Raw genomic sequence first — 16,804 nt, forward strand, 5'->3', positions numbered from 1 at the left:
GGTTTAACAAAAGATGAAAGGAATGTGTATGAGAAACTGAAACCTACCATGCTTCTTTGAAATCCTTTCTAAAAGGAGTGGTAAAATATGAGAGAGGTGTTTGCATTTCCAGGGGGTTCTTCAGTTGTTTTTTCAGGGAAGTTCAGCTATGTTTTTCTTTGAATATAACTATGTTCTTTTTTGTACTTTTCTGTACTTTCTGCAGGGCTCAATCATATCGCTACACTTCATGGTCAGATGTCTCAAGTGCCAGATTGACCGTGATGCTGAGGTGTGCTTGAGCCCTGTTGGCATCTTCCTGCCAAAAAAAGTTACGTGGTGCAATTTTAAAATTGAAGGTGTTCTGTTTCAGAGCAATTCCAGACATAATGTTGATTGTCTATGGGAGTGTGCCATGGGTCTACCTGGGCCACCTCCTTCAGGGACCAAATAAGTCATATATTGCTAGATCATTGGTCATAAATTGATCTAGCATAGGGCCTCATTGGTCCTAAATTTGGCACTGGATGTCACTTTGAGTGTGTCTTCTCATATATTTAGTTTGTCTTTTGGATGCTGTCTAATTGTTGTCAGACAGGTAGATCAGACGGTTAGATCAGATGACCTATCTGAATGTACCTCCTCCTATGAACCTGTTAGAGTGTTAAGGTTATCTTGGCCCCACCTCCGTCACAGGCATGATTGGTGGTGGCAAGAGACAGGGCCTTCTCAGTGGTGGACCCTCAGCTATGGAACTCCCTCCCCAACGAGATCAGACTGGCCCCCTCTCTCCTGGTTTTTAGAAAGAAGGTGAAAACTTGGTTACGCAATCAGGCATTCAGATAGTGCAATACAGATTGGACATAATGTAGCAACATAAATGATGGCTGTAAGACTAGGTCCCAAGTTTTAAAATTTTATGATATTTATATGTTTTATCTGTTTTATTGTTTGTATCAGTGGTTCCCAGTCTGCGGTCCGTGGACCACCAGTGGTCCACAAGAACCAAAATAGGTTCCACAGCCTCACCATTACTATACCGTTGCAACAAGAGTGACTGGCCTTACGAAACCCTCTTAAAGTGCTGAGGCAACGGGGATGTTAGGAGGGGAGAGGCTGACTACCTACAAAAGGCACAACAACAAGCCTCCTAACTACTGCTTCTCCTCCTCCTCCCTCCCCCTGAGTGGAGCCATTCCATGTGGCACCTAGAAGAGGAGGTGCCTTCATTTTTAGGCCTCTTCCTGGAGTTATTTGGGGTGCTGATTCAGAAAATTGCATAGAAATTTGCTACATCAGCTCTAGATTATTAAATACAGTTTTCTGTGGGTGAACAAATGGTGACTACTGGATGGCATATGTTCTGTATTAGAAACTAGAGCTGATGTGGTCTATCCAATGCAGTTTTCTTAATCAGTACCCCAAATAACCAAACCAAATCTAAAGTTGACCAAAAACCGATTTGTAACCCTTTTGATGCTAATGTTGAAGAGTGGTCTCTTGTCAAAGTGGTCCCTGGTAAAAAAAAAAAAAGGTTGGGAACCACTAGTATATATAATGTACCATTTTATATTGTTGAATTGCAGCATTGAATTATGTGAAATTATGTAAGCTGCTCTGAGTCCTCTTCAAGGTGATAAGAGTGGGGTAGAGATAAAGTAAGTAAGTAAATAAATAAATAAATAAATAAATGACTTCATCTGCTAGCAATTAGTTAAGTCAGGTTATCCCAATCAAGAAGCCCCTCATGAGGGGAAAACCCAATTTTTTCATGTAATATATCATTTTTAATGTATATATATGTATATTTCTGTGAATGATATCTTTGTGTCTGTACTCACATTTGCATGCCAAAAGGGGTGGGGACAAATCTTGGAGGAGGTACTGACTCACTAATTGTGTATTTTCATGCAAATGAATCCTGGAATCCTGGAATGGTTCCAAAGGCACAAAAGGAAAGAGAGCAATCCTTACAAAACAGCATTTTTAGATATTTCATGATTGTAGTTTGAGAAGAGCTAGGTGTGATAAGAGCCCTATAAAACATGGGTGCTGTTGCCAATGACAGAACCCAGAGATTTTTCAATGGGGTGCAGCAAGTAAAAAGTGTGGAATGGAGATGTAAGAAAGTTAAAGGGACTGAAAGATGCAATTATTGAGAGAGATATGACGGTTCAAACAAAAAAGCAAGTATTTGGAGGTGGGGGACAGACAGATGGATATTCTATAAAGCAGCGAGAAATAGAGGTTTCTCAGAGTGGCAGAAAAAAAACTTTCAGAAAGATTTGTAGTCATGCAGGAAGTCTCAAACCAAGGTCCTATCAGGTACAGGAAGAAGGGTATTGATTCATGTTTTTTTGTAATCAACTTTTTTCTGCAGGTAATGTAAAAATGATACCCAGAGTGACTTGATTTGTGCATTCCTTCACGATAGAACATGAGGATGTTAAGAACTGTATGCAGGAAACTTACAAAAAAAGAATCCATTTATTCATGCCTTCAATCTCGTACAGGCTGTCTGTCTCTGAGCCGCCTTCATCTGATGACATTCCTGAGGAAAACGAGAAAGGGTTATGAGAGAAGTCAGTATTCGATAATTTGAGACACAAGTTAATTTCTAACAAGGTGTATTTATAAAACTAGCAATATAAGCACTTGGTATCACATCCTGCAACTCCATCTAATCTAGGTCTGAGATGTTGCCCTTCCTACTAACTTTCTGTCCTTTTCCTCTAAGATTATATTCCTGCAACTTTATATCTGAAAACACCACAAACATCTAAAAATAAAGACAACCAGCATTTCTGGATGCTATCAGCAGATGTTCTATGATCAAGAGGTACCTATTAAGAGCTGTTTCCCCCCCCAAACAAACTAATATTTCAAGAAATGAAGAGTGATTTGACACTCTTAATCTAAGTGGGACTAAACACATCTGTGGCATGAGCTTTCCCATCAGATGTATCCCAGAAATTACATGCAAACCATCTGAACAAACAACAAAAAAACTACAGGGAAAAAGAAAGGCTTGCAAAACCAATTAATGAACTGTGGAAATTGACGGAAACCATGAGATACCCCTCAAGTACTGTTGGGCTGGAGCACAGAAGATTATGTGTCTCAAGTCTGCCCCAAACTTCATAAGGCTTTTTATCTCCAAGTCACTTTCATCTAACTGTATGATCCTCAGGAAAATGAAGAACCTTCATTGGAATTAATTGGTCTGTACATGTATCTGTTGCATCTGTGCAAAGGTCTGATTGCTGCCGGCTATGCTACAGGACAAAGGGCGAAGGTAAGGGCTCCTTTCTCTTGCCATCCTTATGCACAGGCAGAAATACAAGATGGCTGAGCAATGGGCAACCATAGTTTTCTGAGCAACTTCATGTGTCATCACACCCTTTTGAGAATGCAATCAAAAGCAAGAGAAAACATCAAGCAATTAGCATTTTGATAAATGGAATTTTCAAAGAAAATTGTGGCTGTGGGCATCTAATCTGCACTGAAAATGTATGTATGTCTGTATTTACGTATTTAAATACTTGCATCTTACCAAATATCTATGATGAGGAAAGTGGATTTAAAACAGTTGGAATAATTTCAGAATACCACATAACAGTGAAAATAGGGCAATTTAAACCAATTAAACTAGTTTTAAGTAATTAAGACCACAAAACATTTGGTTAAAATCAATTAGCTCCCAAAGACTTTAGTTAAAAAGCTATGTTTTGACATAGTGCTAGAATGACAACAGAATTGGTGCCAATTGGGCCTCTAATGGGAGGGCATTCTGTATCCAGAAGGTCCTATCCGTATGAATTGCTCCTATCATTCAGACCCAGAGGAGAGCTCTTGCAACAGACCTCTCTTCTTGGACAGTCATATGTCCTTCAGGTATCCAAATCCCAACATATTTAGGACTTAAAGTTTATCATCAGCACCTTGAATTTATACTAGAGCTGTATTGGGTTCTTAATTGTACATAGAAAAGTTAAGCTAAAGAAAACAGGGATGAAAGTCATATCCAGAGTGAGTAGGGGTTTGAAGACAATTACACTTCAGGGAATCCATGATCGTCATTCCACAGATAGTGTTTCAGACTGGATTGTGCCCCGTGTCTGTTCTTTTAGAATAGCTTAATTTTGAATGGCTAAACCACTCCATGCCCAAGCCGGGAACAAGATAAACCTTTGACAGTGGTTAACTACTCATCATATTTGACCCTTAAACAAATACCATACTCTGGAAAACTCTTCTATCAGAATTTCCATCCTGTAAAATTTCCCTAGAAATCTATTTTCTTCCGTTAGTCAGGCAATGCTGCTTGATGAGCTATAGCACCTTCACCACGAGTCCGTTCACTGTCCATGACTTCTGCATGTACAATCCAGTCCATGTAGCCTTTCATGTCCTCCTCTAGTTGCTGCTTTTCCCTCAGTTTCTGGAAAGTGCCCCGTGATTTTGCTTTCTCACGTTCTTTGCTGAACTCCCTGAAATGAATTTAGATGAGAAGTGGCATTACATAATAATTAAAGCTCATGAATTGTTGTTCTCGGTTGGACAGCTCAGTGTCTGGACAGCCTCATGCAAGATCCAGGTTCTTGATCTGGAATACACATACTGTAAATTATCTTGTTTTATAGGCTTATTGAAAGGAGTACTTAAATAATCTACATAAAAATGCTTTGAGTCCCAAATTAGAATGGACAAAAGTGATGTTATCTGCAATGAATTCCTGAAAGCTATGTCTAAGACACTAGCAGGAAATGAGATAGAATGGTCTAAACTCATCACCTTTAAACCAGACTTGGTGAGATGAAAGGAATATAAACAGTGTCGTAATTTCCAAAGGTTGCTAGCATTATCATCATTATGTCATGAAATTGAAGTTTTCATATTTGCTTCCCTGATTATAGGTGTTCTATTTTCCAAGGAAAAATATTTGTTTACATGGGGAAGGAGAGTAATATTTGCATCCCAATTTCCAGATTTACCCTGAATAAAATTTAGTTGCCTTCTTCCAACATTAGTCATTCCTAGAGAGATAAAGATGCAAAAGAAACGAATGGCCTCAGACAGTAGTAGATTGTTGCGGAAATTTCAGATCTTGAGTACATAATTAGTTGTTTAAGGCCTCAAGACGTTGCATAAGGTCTGCTGTGCCAGTGAAACAAAACTTGAGCTACTTTGTATGTGTTCACAGAAAATCAACTGAATGTAAGCAACAGAGGTGTATTGAAACAGCTGTGATTCTGAGTGGGAGGCAGACTGTGTTGGATAAGACAGAACACTGGATGAGCAAAGGTTGGATAACAGAGGCTCTACTGTAATTTCCTTGCAATGTATCCCATCACTTAACAGTATTTATTTGCTTTCCTCTGCTTTCCTCTGGCACAGGAGACTAACTTGCACCATTAACATTAAGAAGAGACAGGAGCATCAGTATATTGGTTCAGGAAAAGTTTCCTTTACTTTGGGTTATTATAGATTTTTTTGGGCTATATGGCCATGTTCTAGAGGCATTCTCTCCTGACGTTTCACCTGCATCTATGGCAAGCATCCTCAGAGGATGTGAGGTCTGTTGGAACTAGGAAAATTGGGTTTATATATCTGTGGAATGACCAGGGTGGGACAAAGAACTCTTGCCTACTGGAGCTAGGTATGAATGTTTCAACTGACCACCTTTCCTTTACTTTATTTCATAATATTAAAAAAATCACCCAGAACCACCTTTTCTCTTTAAGGACTGGATAAGGTTAAGTCACATTTAGGACATACTCCTACCTCCATGATAACATACAGAAGGTAAAAAACATCTCACATGCTCAGATGTACTTACCCACTCAGCACACCCAGGATCAGGTTAAGGATAAAAAACGACCCAAGTAAAATGAGGCTAACAAAGTAGATCCAGGGCCACTCATTGCCAATGGCATCATTTATCTAAGGCAAAACAGAAATGACACAATAATGGTTACAAGATTTTTTGTATTCATGGTGCATTGTGAAATTTCCAGTTCAAAAAAGAAAGTATAGAGTCTGGTGAGCCAACAAGATAACAGTGAGGACAGACCATTATTTATCCATCAAACCTCATAAACTCTATAAAATGGGAAATCTGGAAGGTAACTGCTAATCAGGTTTATATTTCCATCAGTATCTTGTGATGGACTGATCTGAATGAACCATTCCTAATTTGAGTCACTGATTACTTCAAGAGGCTTATACAGAATGAGGCTCCATGACTTATCAGGCTCTTGGAAATGGAGGCCATGTCTTAAATATCCCCTGGATGTGTACTGCTTCCCTCACTAATGGGATATTCGTTTTGTGGAATGGTTTACTCACAGGAACCACAGAGTCATACTGTAGCATGTGACACTGTTCTACAACAACATTTCACGTGTAGCCTACCCAGTAGAGGACTTGAGTCCACCCCTCCATGGAAATACATTGGAAGACAGTCAGCATAGAAAACCCAATGTTATCAAAGTGGGTGATGCCGTGGTTGGGTCCTGGCCACTTGCCCCTGCACTCAGAACCGGGGATAGTGCATTGGCGCCCATGGCCTGCGCTTGTACATGGAGCTGGCTTTACACCTTCCACGGTAGCCAAGATGTCTGAGGGAGGAAAGAAAGAGTCACTTGTGAGACTTTGAAAAAGATTAATGCATCTATCTATCTATCTATCTATCTGATTTTATTTCTATGCCACCTTTTACCCAAAGTGAGATCCAAAGTAGCTCACTAACAAAATTAGTGAAAAGAATACAATTGTAAAAACAACTTAAAAGTTTTTAAAAATACAAAAATTAAAAACATAAAACCAGAGTGCACATCTCACTTTCTTCCCTGAGAATGACTACATTTCAAAAGCCTGATTGAATAGAAACATATTTGCCTTCTTATGTCCCCATCAAGTAAGCCTGTGATGGTGGCAGGATTGAAAGAAAGCCTCCTTTGTAGAGCTTAGGCCTCTTCTACACTGACATATAATCTAGATAATCAAACAGATAATCCACATCATCTGCTTTGAACTGGATTATCTGAGTCTACATTGCCATACAATCCAGTTCAAAGCAGATAATCTGGATTTTATAAAGCTGAGTTCTGGCAGGGCTATATAGGGAGATACAATCTTTCAGATAGTCTGGACCTAAACTATATCGAGTTTTATAGGTCATGATCAGCACTTTGAATGATTTCCAGAAATGAACCAGTGCCAATGTTGCTTTTTTTAACAGGGAGTTATAGAGTGCCTATAACTGGCTCCAATAAGCATCTTAGATAGCCTAGCATGTAGTCCAACCTCCAGTTCTAAGTAAAGCAAAATTTCAGAAAATTAAATGCCTTGTCCCAATTCCTATGAACACAAGAGCATCAGATGTAGATACTTTGCTTCGTTGTTATTCCTCAAAGTATCTGAGGCATCTGTTACCCTAAATATCTTTTGAATCTTTATTGTTTTGGCCAAATCATAGCCCTCCCCTACCTGTCCCATTGTAATAGCAGGTCTTGTGCATCTTGCCCTTGAAAAGCTCCTGCCCCATGATGGCATAGATAATGATCATAAAGACAACAAGTACAGCAATGTGAAACAGGGGCATCATGGCTTTGACTAAGGAGTTCAGTACCACTTGCAGACCTAGAATAGAGAGGAAGAGAGCAAATTATTTACACAATTCTTATCCTTTACTCCTAAATTCCAAACATCACACACTACTGTATAAGCCCAACTCCAATTTAATCTGCACAATTTATTGCTCTACATCTCACAAGTCATAGCAACAAACAACTTGATCTGAGCAAGTACACACTGTTCTATTTTACCCATTCTAAAACATCATATTCTTATCTTTGCCCCATCCCCATGTTGTTGATCTTGAAGTGTACATATGTCATCATTGAATACTGAAATTATGATACATTGCTGTGAGTTTTCCAGGCTGTATGGCTATGTTCCAGAAGCATGCTCTCCTGACGTTTCACCTACATCTATGGTAGGCATCCTCAGAGGTTGTGAGGTTTGTTGGAAACAACCAAGTGGAGTTTATATATGTGTGGAATGTCCAGGGTGGGAGAAAGAACTCTTGTCTGCTGGAGGCAAGTGTGAATGTTGCAATTGGCCACCTTGATCAGCATTGAATATCCTTGCAGATTCAAGGCTTGGCTGTTTCCTGCCTGGGGGAATCCTTTGTTGGGAAGTGATTAGCTACCCTGATTGTTTCTTGTTTGGAATTCCCCTGTTTTTGAGAGTTGTTCTTTATTTACTGTCCTCAAAAACAGGGGAATTCCAGACAAGAAACAATCAGGGCTAGCTAATCACCTTCCAACAAAGGATTCCCCCAGGCAGGAAACAGTCAAGCCTTGAATCTGCAAGTCTATTCAATGCTAATCGAAGTGATCAATTGCAACATTTACAGTTGCCTCAAACAAACAAGAGTTCTTTCTCCCACCCTGGACATTCAATAGATATATAAAACCCACTTGCCTTTTTTACAACAAACTTCACAACCTTTAAGGATGCCTGCCATAGATGTGGATGATACATCAGGAGAGAATGCTTCTGGAACATGGCCATACAGCCTGGAAAACCCACAGCAACCCAGTGATTCTGGCCATGAAAGCCTTCGACAACACAAAATTAGGATGGTCCATGTCATTATTTCTCCATTCACTGAATAGTGAAGAAAGCTGATAGGAAGAAAATCAACTCATTTGAAATATGCTGCAGAAGAAGAGCTCTATAGATATTGTGGGCTGCTGCAAAGTGAAAGTAAATGGGCCCTAGAGCAAATCAAGTCTGAACTTTCCCTAGAACTAAGATAACTAAACTATGATTGTTGTACTTTGGACATGTCATGAAATACAGGATTCACTTCAAAATAAAATAATGCATGGGAAGGTAGAAAGCAGGAAGAAAAAAGGAAGACAACACTCCAGATGGATCAATGCAACCAAGGCAGCCATAGCCCTGAGTCTATAAGACCTTTACAGGGCTGTTGATGATAGGGTGACTTGGAGGTCTTTCATTCATAGGGCTGCCACAGGTTGAGCCCACATCATGCAATAAACAACAAAAACATTGCCTCCACTTCCACTTCTGCTCTTCTTTATAAGGACCATTTGTAATGATTTCAGCATTAGGGTTGTTCCAGTTTTTTAATGGGTTGTTTTGCTGCGGTGTTAGAAGGGCAAATTTTCCTCTTCTCTGAATGTTCTTTTCAGTTACAGAGTTACAGTGCAAAAGTGCCATTTCATTGATGTACTGATGCATTATATATGAAGGGAGCAGAAGGGAACAAATTGTTCTGATATGTCTCAGAATGAAAAAGAAACCTACTTGATGGCCAGAATCAAATGTTGCAGCTGCTGGCAGGAGTTCAGAGAAAATAGTCTGGAGCAACAGTAACATCATTTGGATAGTTAAATGAAAACTTCAGCAATGAATACCACAACCTCCCATCACATCAGCCCTCTCTAGAGGAGCTCATTGTCTGTTGTAACTACAGTGTCTGCTTATTCATCACCATCACCCCCAGCTTATTGTAAGAATATCATCTATTTCTATTTTTATTTCTCCTACAATCTATGGATGAAATGGATTATAAAAAATTGTGTCCAGGCATCCCAGTCTTCCACATGCACATCCAGTCATCAAACTCCAAGAAAGTTTTACTCACTTGGTATTCCCGACACCAGGCGCAGGGGTCGCAGGACTCGAAAGGCTCTCAAAGCTTTGACATCAAAGCCTTGTCCACTAAGCAGCGCGTTTTCCATTACATCGATTTTCTCCAGGATGACTGTAAAGACGCTTTAAGGAGATGATGGGTAAAAAAGACAGGTAGTAATAATGTAGACATGCAAGAAAAAAAATGATAGGTAGAGTCAATTTTTTTCTCCTTATGTCTTAAGAGAAAAGTGAAGGTGGGCTCCTATGGTTCTGTTGGGATGAATGTACATTTTGTAGCCACTTTGCAGTCTATGTGAGTGTGTACAGCTGCCTTCAAATTGTCTGTTGACTGACGCCAGCCCAATGAAATGTATAGGGTTTACTTGAAATTCTTGCAGCAACTGGTATTCATGGATATCAAATGAGAGATTCCCTCCTGGGCACACAGAAAACTGGGCAAATTGGAAGGAGCTGAACAGACTGTGCTCTGGCACCACGAGATGCAGAGCCCCAACTTTAAGAAATAGGGCTACAAAGTAGAATATACAACATGCGAGTGTGGAGAAGACCAAACCACAAACCACCTACTACAATGCAACCTGAGCCCTGCCACATGCACAATGGAGGACCTTCTTATAGCAACACCAGAGACACTCCAAATGGCCAGCTACTGGTCAAAGGACATTTAATAGAATTCCAAGTTTGCAAATTTTGTGTGTGTGGTTTTTAAAATAAAATACAACTGTTTGGTTCACTCCTGACATGATGAATAAATAAATTGATATCTCTGAGCCAAATGCTAACCAGACCTGACCCCACTTAGGTTTCATTATAAGGTAGTCCATAATTAGTTAGTCTACTAACTAATTATCCTGAATTGTTTTCAGATTAATTTTCAGTTTGTCCCAAAAAAATACATCCTAAAGTCCCCCCTTGGGGGATGAGAAGAGCGGGGTAAAAATGCTGTAAATAAATTTATATCTACATTTCTCTTCTTGTTTCGATCTACTCATCTCCCCACATTCTCTGTTTATTGTACTTCTCTATTTTTTCACTCAGAGAGTGAGAGAGTGCACATTTGTACTTCATGTACATCCAGTTATCTCTCTTCTCCTTAAACTGCTTAGACTTAGATATAATTTAATTATAATTTATATAATTAGTATTCATGATGATAACATTTTTTCTAACCACCTTTTAGAAAATTTGGAAATGAATTTTAAATTTTCAAAACTCTATTTTGATTATTAAAGAAAAATGCAGATACTTAATTTTTATCAATCCTACTCTCCACATAGACTTAGCGTCCTTCCACACTGCCCTTTATTCCAGGATCTCATTCCATAATATTTGCTTTAAACTAGAATCTTTGAGTCCCCACTGTCAATCTTGGATATGAAAGTAATCTGGAATGAGATCCTGGGATATAGGGACAGTGTGGAAGGGCCCTAAGTCATTTAATTACATCTTATCCATTCTATGCACTAGAATGGCAAAAATAGTCAATTTTACACAGCTAGGATTCTGTAGATTTTACAGTGTAAAGCAACAGTTTGTGGCATGGCAACTGCTTCCATGTTGTGTGATTTAATGTGTCTTCTCCGTGCGGCAATGAAATAAGATGACAAAGGCATTCATCAACATCATTGTTGATGTTGCTACTAGCAATTCTGTCTCAGTTGATGCAGCAAATGCTCACTTCTTGCCATGTTCTCCACAGTACAGGTATGTGAAATATGACAGGGAATATCCATGGCCTATACCTAATGAGAGAAAATATCATCATAGTGGTTTGAATGTCAGGTTCGGAATTTGGGAGACTAGGTTTTGAATTCTTGCTCAGGCATTGAAACCCACTGGGTGACCTTAGTCTTGGCACATCCTTTCAGTCTCGGAAAAATATAATGGCAAACCCAATCTGAATAAATCTTGCCAAGAAAAAAAAACCTCCATTGTGATGGAGCTGCCTTACAGTTTCCATAAGATGGAAATGACTTGAAGTCACTCAAAAATTATACTTATGGCATAACATGGAACTCATATGTCAAGTGGGATAGCTGTTCACACAAATGTTTCTTTAGAACATTTCTGAGCATGCAGAGAAAATAACTCAAATTGAAAATTGTACTTCAAATGGGTATACTGTTTGCTGTAAACAGAAGTGAAGACACATCTCCTCAACACTCAGGAGTATTACAGGCTGCAGCTTCTAGGCACATATGGTTTCAAAACTTATTTTCATCACATTTTATGACATAGAGCTACAACAGCAACATGTTTAATGTGCAGTACTCTATCCGTCTAATCAAGAGGTATATGATCAAGAGCTATATGTCTAATCAAGAGGATACATTCCTAGGTACAGTGTTCCCTCACTAATTGCAGGTGTTACATTACAGGACCACCCGCGAAAAGTGAAAATCCGCTAAGTAGGGATGCTATATAAGTATATAGAGTTCCGAGAGTGAGGCAGAAGTGAGATTTAAAGGCACAGCACACTTATTTTTTTTGCTAGCTATCTCTGCTTTGCTATGCAATCTCTCTTGATCGGCTGCTTCTCTCCCAAGGGGGAGGGTGAACCCCCCTTCCACACACCATCGTTGCCAGGAGGCAGAATTAGAATGCCGCTCTGGGTAACAGCAACATTCATAAACTAAGAGGCAAAAACCCACAAAACATCGAGTCCGCAAAAATCGGACCACGAAGTAGCGAGAGAACACTGTATATAGGATTGCAGCTTTCATGCTGTTGTTGTGGTCTTCAGCAACTTATGGTCAACTTATGGTGACTCTGAGCTGAACCTATTATAGGGTTTTCTCTGCATGGTTTGTTCAGAATAGGTTTGTCATTGTCTTCCTCTGAGGCTAAGTGAGAATGACTTGCCTAAAGTCACCCAGTAGGTTTCATGGCTGAGCAGAGATTCTAAGTCTGATCTCCAGAGATTTAGTTCAACACTCAAACCACTAAACCACACTGGCTCCTTACTTCCATGTACCTGAACACTACTTCTTCAAAAAAAGTTGTTCCCTGGCAATCCCTAAACCATTCTTTACACACAAAACTAAATAAAATAGTGTGACTTTACCCCAGAAAGACTATGGTAAAATCCAACACATTCCAGCCAGTTCGGAGGTAGGCATCTGCATGGAATAGAAATCCATAGGCAATGATCTTCATCGCTGCCTCAATGGCAAATACTATAAGAAAGAAGTATTCTAGTTTTTCCTGTAGGACACCCAAAGGGAGAGGGAAAAGGTGTGAAAATGTTAGTAATATGGATAAAAGTATGAATTATGAATATACTCCTAGGCATGCACATGTGTGTATGCATGCACACATCACTAATTGATTTATATCCTGTCCTATATCACAAGATCCCAGGCAGCATACAAGTAAAATCAATCTAAAACAATTAAAAATTTAAACAGTAAGAAATAATTTAAGCACTCTAAAACTATATAAAATAGGATGAGGGTTAAAAACAGTTTTATACCAAGTACCTCTGCAGATTTGAAAGAAATCATTGGTTTCTCATAGCTTTGGTCTAAAAAAAGCAGTCTTAGCCATATGTCACAATGAAGTCAATGACCGTTCCAATCAGGCCTCCAAGAGGCAATCCACAATAGGGATGTTAAAGTAGAAAAGACTCTCTTTCATACATTCATATGGTACATTGCTCCCATGGATGGGAAACAGAGCAAGGATCCACCAGGAAACCTCAATAATAATAATAATATTTATTTATTTATTTTCTGCCAATCTCCCCAAGGGGAGTCAGGGCAGATTCCAACAGATACATACATAAGGGCAGACATGCAATGCCTTGAAACTAAAAAAGATTGGTGCACCATGTTGAGGCCTAAACCCCAGGGATGCATAAGTGTTGTGTAGGCATCAGCAGTATTGTTCTCACTATACATTCATTGAACAGTAGTGCAATCCCAAAATAAGGACAGCTTATCTATAGACAGAAATATTTAGGGAAAGGTGCTCCTTTGTGTATCAAAGTCTGACACCATTTAGGATTTAAATGTCATTAACAGGGAGAGCGCAGCTCTTTTTAGGGCAAGTCGCTTAGCCAGTTCTATAAACCACCAACCCATGCTTATTTTTTTTATAAATAAGCTAAATTAAACTTCAAGGAGTAGAGTCATTAAATACGTTGTTAAGTATTGAGTTAATACTTATGTAAATACCATTTATCCTTTTGGTCTACTGTAATTACAGCTAACAAAAGGATTTGGGATTGATTTGGAAATGTTGTTCTAAAAATTAAGACCATATACATAACTCTTCTAATAACTACTTTTAATCTTTTGGAGATTTAACAAATCCAAGCTTTTAAATTTTGTGGGAATTTTAGGGTTACCTACTGCTTTCCCTTGTTTTCTTTGTGCCATGAGCACAAAGTGTTCTGTCTAGATGAAACCCAGAAAGTTATGCAATTGGAAGACATCACTGCCCAGATGTTATCTGTGTATAGAAGCATTCACACTGTTAATCGGATATTATTTGTATTTAGCTTCAAACACTTTCCATCTCCCATCTTTTTGTCTTGGACAATGTTGTTCTTATTTTCTATATAGGCAAATGCAATGCCCATCTAGGTTTACCATGGAATAAGAATGCAGACACAATCAATTTCATTTACAATCCTTTCATTTACAATTAACTTTTTTTTCAATCAGCAGAAGCACTGTTTTAAGTTACTTTTAAAATAGCAATTCTCAGAATTCCTCAGAAAGCATGGAAGAGGTAGGAATGGTGTGCGTGCTGTTGTTGGAAAAAGTCTTTTTCCTTAAGCTCTCCTAAAATCACCTGGTTGATTCATGTCAAGGAACAGTGATTTCATTTAGGAGTTGTCCAAGTAATGAATCTATCAGGGTTTAAGGTTCACTGTCTTGGATAGGTCACTTATGATCTCATCACATTTACCTTTGGAAGCATCCTACGATGCTTCCACTCCAGAAAGGATGAATGGGCCCACTGCCTATCAAACAACGTAAGGGAACTTCCTATGGAGGCCCCTCATCCAACTGGAGGGAAAGTGTCGTACAAAGCTTCCCCCTCAATAGGGGAGCCTCCCCTTGTTGTGCTGGCTCCAATGTAGCCAACACACTTCTGCGGTGTCTGGGCAACTCTTCCCCCATGTTATGGGAGAAGGGTTGCTGCGAAGGAGCGGTGCACAGGGCGACAGATTCTCCCCATCTGCCCCTCACTTTGGCAGCAAAGCAGGACACTTTGTCTGGCTAATATGATAAGGTCCTTAAAGTTTAGACTAAAACTCATTTATCTTCTGTTACATTATTTATTTATTTATTTATTTATTTATTTTTTGCATTTATTGACCGCCCCTCTCAGCCCGAAGGCGACTCGGGGCGGTGAACAGCAACAAAAAGACAGAATACAGTAAATCTAGACAGTACATATCAGACAATACAACATAACATATACCTATACTAAAATTCCGCTTCGTCGAGTCCTGGGGTCATAGCCAATTTCATAATCCTAGTCCATTCCAGTGTCGTTCAAGATACTCTCAGTTGAAGGCCTGCTCGAAGAGCCATGTTTTCAGGCCTCTCCGAAAGGCCAGCAAGGAGGGCGCCTGTCTCACTTCAACAGGGAGGGTGTTCCACAGCCGGGGGGCCACCACCGAGAAGGCCCGCTCTCTCGTCCCCGCCAGACGTGCCTGTGAGGCAGGCGGGACCGAGAGAAGGGCCTCCCCGGATGATCTCAAGGCCCTCGTGGGCTCATAGGCCGAGATGCGGTCTGCAAGGTATTTTGGGCCGGAACCGTTTAGGGCTTTGTAGGATAATACCAGCACCTTGAATTGGGCCCGGTAGCGAATCGGCAGCCAGTGGAGCTGGGACAGCAGGGGCGTTGTATGCTCTCTGCGTCCTGCTCCCGTTAACACCATGGCTGCCGCGCGTTGGACTAGTTGAAGCTTCCGGGCCGTCTTCAAGGGCAGCCCCACGTAGAGAGCGTTGCAGTAGTCAAGGCGGGATGTGACCAAAGCGTGTACCACCGTGGCCAAGTCAGACTTCCCAAGATACGGGCGCAGCTGGCGCACGAGCCTAAGCTGTGCAAATGCTCCCCTGGTCACCGCTGAAACCTGAGGCTCCAGGCTCAGCGATGAGTCCAGGGTCACACCCAAGCTGCGAACCTGCGCCTTCAAGGGGAGTGCGACCCCGTCCAGCACAGGCTGTAACCCTATACCCTGTTCGGCCTTGCGACTGACCAGGAGTACCTCTGTCTTGTCTGGATTTAATTTCAGTTTGTTCGCCCTCATCCAGACCGTTACAGCGGCCAGGCACCGGTTCAGGACTTCGACGGCCTCCTTAGTAGCAGGTGGGAAGGAGTGACAGAGTTGGACATCATCTGCGTACAGGTGACACCGCACCCCGAAACTCCGGATGATCTCACCCAGCGGCTTCATGTAGATGTTAAACAGCAAGGGGGACAAGATGGAACCCTGAGGAACGCCACAGATCAACGGCTGTGGCGCTGAACAGGAGTCCCCCAGCAACACCTTCTGAGTACGACCCTCCAGAAATGACCGGAGCCACTGCAAAGCAGTGCCCCCAAGACCCATCTCTGCAAGGCGCCCCAGAAGAATACCGTGGTCGACGGTATCGAAGGCCGCTGAGAGGTCCAGGAGCACCAACAGGGACACACTCCCCCTGTCTAGCTCCCGGCGCAGATCATCCACTAAGGCGACCAAGACCGTCTCGGTACCATGTCCCGGTCTGAAACCAGACTGCGCCGGATCCAGAATATCCGTGTCTCTCAAGAATACCTGGAGTTGTGAGGCCACCACGCTTTCCATGACTTTGCCCAAGAAGGGAAGATTGGAAACAGGCCGAAAGTTGTCCAATTTAGTGGGGTCGAGTGATGGTTTCTTCAACAGCGGCTTTACAACAGCCTGTTTTAGGCTCGCTGGAATCTTGCCTTCCCGAAGGGAGGCATTAACCACCACCGTTACCCACTCGGCCAATCCCCCTCTGGCCTCTTTCAGAAGCCAGGATGGGCAGGGGTCTAGGATGGACGTGGTGGGTCTCATTCCTCCAAGTATCTTGTCCACATCCTCGGGTTTCACAAACTGAAAAGAATCCAACAAAATCGGACAAGCAGGTGCTTGTGTCACATTCACAGA

General features: G+C 41.0%; 1 protein-coding gene and 1 non-coding gene across 3 annotated transcripts in view; both read right to left on the reverse strand.

Annotated features, from left to right (window-relative positions):
• The window catches only part of CACNA1S (calcium voltage-gated channel subunit alpha1 S), an 85,983-nt gene that overhangs the window by 53,262 nt on the left and 15,917 nt on the right, over positions 1–16,804 (reverse strand). For both annotated transcript variants that reach the window (XM_067467968.1, XM_067467970.1), the window contains exons 3-9: positions 12,737–12,876; positions 9,662–9,792; positions 7,471–7,623; positions 6,394–6,599; positions 5,819–5,922; positions 4,321–4,469; positions 2,452–2,530 (exon numbers count right to left, since the gene is read on the reverse strand). In XM_067467968.1, the coding sequence (XP_067324069.1) occupies positions 2,452–2,530; positions 4,321–4,469; positions 5,819–5,922; positions 6,394–6,599; positions 7,471–7,623; positions 9,662–9,792; positions 12,737–12,876 (962 nt within the window). The remainder of the gene's footprint in view (positions 1–2,451; positions 2,531–4,320; positions 4,470–5,818; positions 5,923–6,393; positions 6,600–7,470; positions 7,624–9,661; positions 9,793–12,736; positions 12,877–16,804) is intronic.
• LOC137097044 (U4atac minor spliceosomal RNA) lies at positions 13,495–13,604 on the reverse strand. The gene has a single exon (XR_010909938.1). It is a non-coding gene; the product is annotated as a U4atac minor spliceosomal RNA (small nuclear RNA).

Source organism: Anolis sagrei, chromosome 4 (genome assembly GCF_037176765.1).
Source record: "Anolis sagrei isolate rAnoSag1 chromosome 4, rAnoSag1.mat, whole genome shotgun sequence".
Lineage (NCBI taxonomy): Eukaryota > Metazoa > Chordata > Lepidosauria > Squamata > Dactyloidae > Anolis > Anolis sagrei.